Source organism: Pezoporus flaviventris, unplaced genomic scaffold (assembly GCF_033815535.1).
Source record: "Pezoporus flaviventris isolate CSIRO_AGI_PZ_B2104156 unplaced genomic scaffold, CSIRO_AGI_Pfla_v1 ptg000356l, whole genome shotgun sequence".
NCBI lineage: Eukaryota > Metazoa > Chordata > Aves > Psittaciformes > Psittacidae > Pezoporus > Pezoporus flaviventris.
In genome coordinates, this window is record NW_026892903.1 from 49,767 (window position 1) to 54,733 (window position 4,967).

Here is a 4,967-nt window from a genome sequence, read left to right on the forward strand (position 1 = left end):
AGACACCAGGAACTGGGGACCAGGCGTGCCCCATTGCAGGACCCATCCCCATTCCCATCTCCACCTCAACCCCCCCCCATCCGCATCCTCATCCCCATCCGATCCCCATCCTCATCCTCATCCCCACCTCATCCCCATTCCCATTCCCATCTCCACCTCAACCCCTCCCCATCCGCATCCTCATCCCCACCCCATCCCCATTCTCATTCCCATCCCCCACCCATCCTCATTCCCACCCCATCCCCATCCCATCCTCATCCCCATTCCCATCCCCACCCCATCTCCATCCCATCCCCACCCCATCCCCATTCTCATCCCCATCCCCACCTTCATCCCAATCCCCATTCCCATCCCCATCCCAATCCCCATTCCCATCCCCACCCTCATCCCCTTCCCCACCCCATCCCCATGCCCACCCTATCCCCCTCCCCATTCTCCTCCCCATCTCCACCCCATCCCATCCCCTTCCCCATCCCATCCCCATCCCCACTCCATGCATGGAGGACACAAGCGGGGATCCCGCTCCTGGGCACCTCAGAGGCCACTGGGAGCCACCGGGAGCCACCGGTTGTGCCCCCTTGGCCCCGGAGCTGAGCCGCAGCTCCCGGCATTCCCGGGCTCGGGCACAACCGGCGCTGATTTATGGCCCTTTGACGCTATTTTAAGCGCTCGCCGCTCGCCCTGGTTTTAATTACGGAGCTCTGGCGGCAGCGCCGCGCTCCCGGCCCGCAGGCCTGGCCCTTGTTATCCTTGGAAAACCGGGAGCGCGCTGCGGCCCGGCGCAAAAATAGGAGCAGAAACCACAGCAAAAAGGGAGCGGGGGGACGGGGACCCCCCAGCAAAAGGAAACACCGGGAAAAAAAACTGGAAAAGCCACAGAGAGGGAGCGGGGGCAGGGAGAAAACGGCGAATGAAGGGGAAAAGTTGGGAATGGGGGGGATGGAGGGGGGGATGCCCGGTCCCAGCGGCGGCAGCTGAAAGCCATGAAGGGCATTAAAGCAGAGGAAGTGGCCCGGGGAGGGGAGGCCGCAGCCTAATTCGATTAAAAGGCCATAAAAGCAGCGGGAGCCGGGGTTGGGAGCTGTGGGGAGCTGTGGGGAGCTGTGGGGAGCTGTGGGGAGCTGTGGGGAGCTGTGGGGAGCTGTGGGGAGTGGGGGTTCTGCCATGGCACAGCCCTGCTATGAGCCCCTGGAGAAGCCGCGGCGAGGGGGAGATGGGGTTTGTTCAGTGCTGGAGGGGAAACTGAGGCACGGAGGAGCTGCGGGAGGTGGGATGGGGGTCACTGTGGGGCTGGGTGTAGATGGGGGGCGCTGCTGCCTAGGGGTGGGTGGGTGCCCCACTATTGGGTGCTCATGGGGATTGGTACCCCAACATTGGGTGCTCCATAGGGCTGGGTGCTCATTGCTCTGGGTGCCCCATGGGGATTGGTACCCCAACATTGGGTGCTCCATAGGGCTGGGTGCTCATTGCTCTGGGTGCCCTATGGGGATTGGTACCCCAACATTGGGTGCTCCATAGGGCTGGGTGCCCATTGCTCATGGGACTTAGTACCCCAGTATTGGGTGCCCCATAGGGCTGGGTGCTCATTGCTGTGGGTGCCCCATGGGGATTGATACCCCAATATTGGGTGCTCCATAGGGTTGGGTGCCCATTGCTCTGGGTGCCCCATGGGACTTAGTACCCCAGTATTGGGTGCTCCATAGGGTTGGGTGCTCATTGCCCTGGGTGCCCCATGGGGATTGGTGCCCCATAGGGCTGGGTGCTCAGTGCTCTGGGTGCCCCATGGGACTTAGTACCCCAGTATTGAGTGCCCCAAAGGGTTGGGTGCTCATTGCCCTGGATGCCCCATAGGGATTGGTACCCCAACATTGGGTGCCCCATAGGACTGGGTGCTCATTGCTCTGGGTGCCCCATGGGGATTGGTACCCCAACATTGGGTGCCACATAGGGCTGGGTGCTCATTGCTCTGGGTGCCCCATGGGGATTGGTACCCCAACATTGGGTGCCCCATAGGGCTGGGTGCTCATTGCTCTGGGTGCCCCATGGGGATTGGTACCCCAGTATTGGGTGCCCCATAGGGCTGGGTGCTCATTGCTCTGGGTGCCCCATAGGGATTGGTACCCCAACATTGGGTGCCCCCATAGGGCTGGGTGCTCATTGCTCTGGGTGCCCCATGGGGATTGGTACCCCAACATTGGGTGCCCCATAGGGCTGGGTGCCCATTGCTCTGGGTGGCCCGTGGGCTTCCTGCCCCAGTATTGGGTGCCCACTGTCCTGAGTCTCCCATGGACTTGGGTGCCCCACTATTGGGTGCCCCATTGCCCTGGGGGTGCCTTATGGGGCTTGGTACCCCAACACTGAGGCCCCACCGTGCTGAGTGCCCCATTGCACCAATTACCCCATTTCACTGGGTATCCCATCTCCGTGGGTGCCCATTGCTCAGGGTGCCCCATTGCACCCGTTACACCAATACTGAGTGCCCCATTGCACCAGTGACCTCAGCGCAGTAATTACCCCATTTCACTGATGGGTACCTCATTGCCTTGGCACCCCATTGCCCTGATGGGTGCCCCATTGCCCTGATGGGTGCCCCATGGCACTGATGGGTGCCCCATGGCACTGATGAGTACTCCATTGCCCTGATGGGTGCCCCATGGCACTGATGGATACTCCATTGCCCTGATGGGTGCCCCATTGCCTTGATGGGTGCCCCATTGCTCTGATGGGTACTTCATTGCCCTGATGGGTGCCCCATTGCTCTGATGGGTGCCCCATTGCCCTGATGAGTGCCCCATTGCAATGACGGTGCCCCATTACCCTGATGGGTGCCCCATTGCTCTGATGGGTGCCCCATTGCAGTGACGGTGCCCCATTGCCCTGATGGGTGCCCCATTGCTCTTATGGGTGCCCCATTACCCTGATGGGTGCCCCATTGCAATGACGGTGCCCCATTGCCCTCATGGATGCCCCATTGCAATGACGGTGCCCCATTGCCCTCATGGGTGCCCCATTGCAATGACGGTGCCCCATTGCAATGACGGTGCCCCATTACCCTAATGAGTGCCCCATTGCAATGACGGTACCCCATTGCCCTGATGGGTGCCCCATTGCAATGACGGTGCCCCATTACCCTGATGAGTGCCCCATTGCAATGACGGTGCCCCATTGCCCTGATAAGTGCCCCATTGCCCTGATGAGTGCCCCATTGCAATGACGGTGCCCCATTGCCCTGATAAGTGCCCCATTGCCCTGATGAGTGCCCCATTGCAATGACGGTGCCCCATTGCCCTGATGGGTGCCCCATTGCCCTGATGAGTGCCCCATTGCAATGACGGTGCCCCATTGCCCTGATGGGTGCCCCATTGCCCTGATGAGTGCCCCATTGCAATGACGGTGCCCCATTACCCTGATGGGTGCCCCATTGCCCTGATGAGTGCCCCATTGCAATGACGGTGCTCCATTGCCCCGATGGGTGCCCCATTGCAATGACGGTGCCCCATTGCAATGACAGTGCCCCATTACCCTGATGAGTGCCCCATTGCAATGACGGTGCCCCATTACCCTGATGGGTGCCCCATTGCAATGACGGTGCCCCATTGCCCAGATGGGTGCCCCATTACCCTGATGAGTGCCCCATTGCAATGACGGTGCCCCATTACCCTGATGGGTGCCCCATTGCCCTGATGGGTGCCCCATTGCAATGACGGTGCCCCATTGCCCTGATGGGTGCCCCATTGCCCTGATGAGTGCCCCATTACCCTGATGAGTGCCCCATTGCAATGACGGTGCCCCATTGCTCTTATGGGTGCCCCATTGCCCCGACGGGTGCCCCACAGCTCCGCCAGCCCCCCCCCCCCCCCTCTAACCCCCATCTCCCTCTCCCCGCAGGCCGCCGGGGGCCATGACCGGGCTCCCCCACTGACACCGCCCCCCCAGCCCCGCAGCGCCTCGGGGTGCTCCGGCCCCACCGCCGCCATGGGCGACTCCTTCACCGCCGCCTTCCCCAGCGCTCCGGGGCTGCTCTCGCCCTCCGCCAGCCCCCAGGCATCGCCCGGGCCCTACGGCCCCGACTACGGCCCCTTCGGCCACCCCTTCCCGGCGCCCTCGGGCGCGCAGGAGGTGCTGGGGGCCCCCGTGGTGGTGGCGGCGACCAAGGGGCACCCGTCGGGCGAGTGCCTGCCCCCCGTGTACCCCTCGCTGGAGATGCCGCATCCCTACGGCTCCTGGTACAAGGGCGGCCTCGGCGGGGCCCTGCCGGGGGGCTCGGGGCCCGCGGCCCCCTCCTGGTGGGACGTGCACCCCAACGGGGGCTGGCTGGGGGGCCCGGCGGGCGCCGAGGGGCTGCAGGGCTCGCTGCAGGCGCAGCCGGCCCTGAGCCCCCCGCTCCCCGCTTACGGCTCCGAGTTCGGCGCTCTGAACCCCCCCCCTTACAGCGGCCCCTCCGCGGCTCCCCCGACCCCAAAACCCAGCGCTGGGGACGCCCCGAAGGGTCCCCGCGGGGCCGGTTCCTTACCGGGGCGCCCGGCTTGCGACTGCCCCAACTGCCAGGAGCTGGAGCGCTTGGGGGGACCGGGGGGGGGTCCCGTCGGAAGCCGGTTCACAGCTGCCACATCCCGGGCTGCGGGATGGTCTACGGCAAAGCCTCGCACCTCAAAGCTCACCTGCGCTGGCACACGGGGGAGCGCCCGTTCGTCTGCAACTGGCTCTTCTGCGGCAAGCGCTTCACCCGCTCCGACGAGCTGGAGCGCCACGTCCGGACCCACACCCGCGAGAAGAAGTTCACCTGCCTGCTCTGCAGCAAGCGCTTCACCCGCTCCGACCACCTCAGCAAGCACCAGAAGACCCACGCCGAGCCCAAAGCCGGCCCCGAGCAGCCCCCGGAGGCTTCCCCCCAAGCCCGGCAGCCCCCGGCTTCCCCCGGCAAAGAGCCCGGGAGCCCCGAGCCTGGGAACCTGCTGGAGATTTGA

The 4,967-nt window shown here is 64.3% G+C and overlaps 1 protein-coding gene across 1 annotated transcript; it reads left to right on the top strand.

The window, feature by feature from the left end:
- The first annotated feature begins 3,905 nt into the window (after positions 1-3,905).
- On the top strand, positions 3,906-4,967 carry SP7 (Sp7 transcription factor). The gene is given in 2 exon segments (XM_061443420.1): positions 3,906-4,572; positions 4,575-4,967. Coding segments are annotated over 2 exon segments (990 nt in total). The 5' UTR covers positions 3,906-3,975.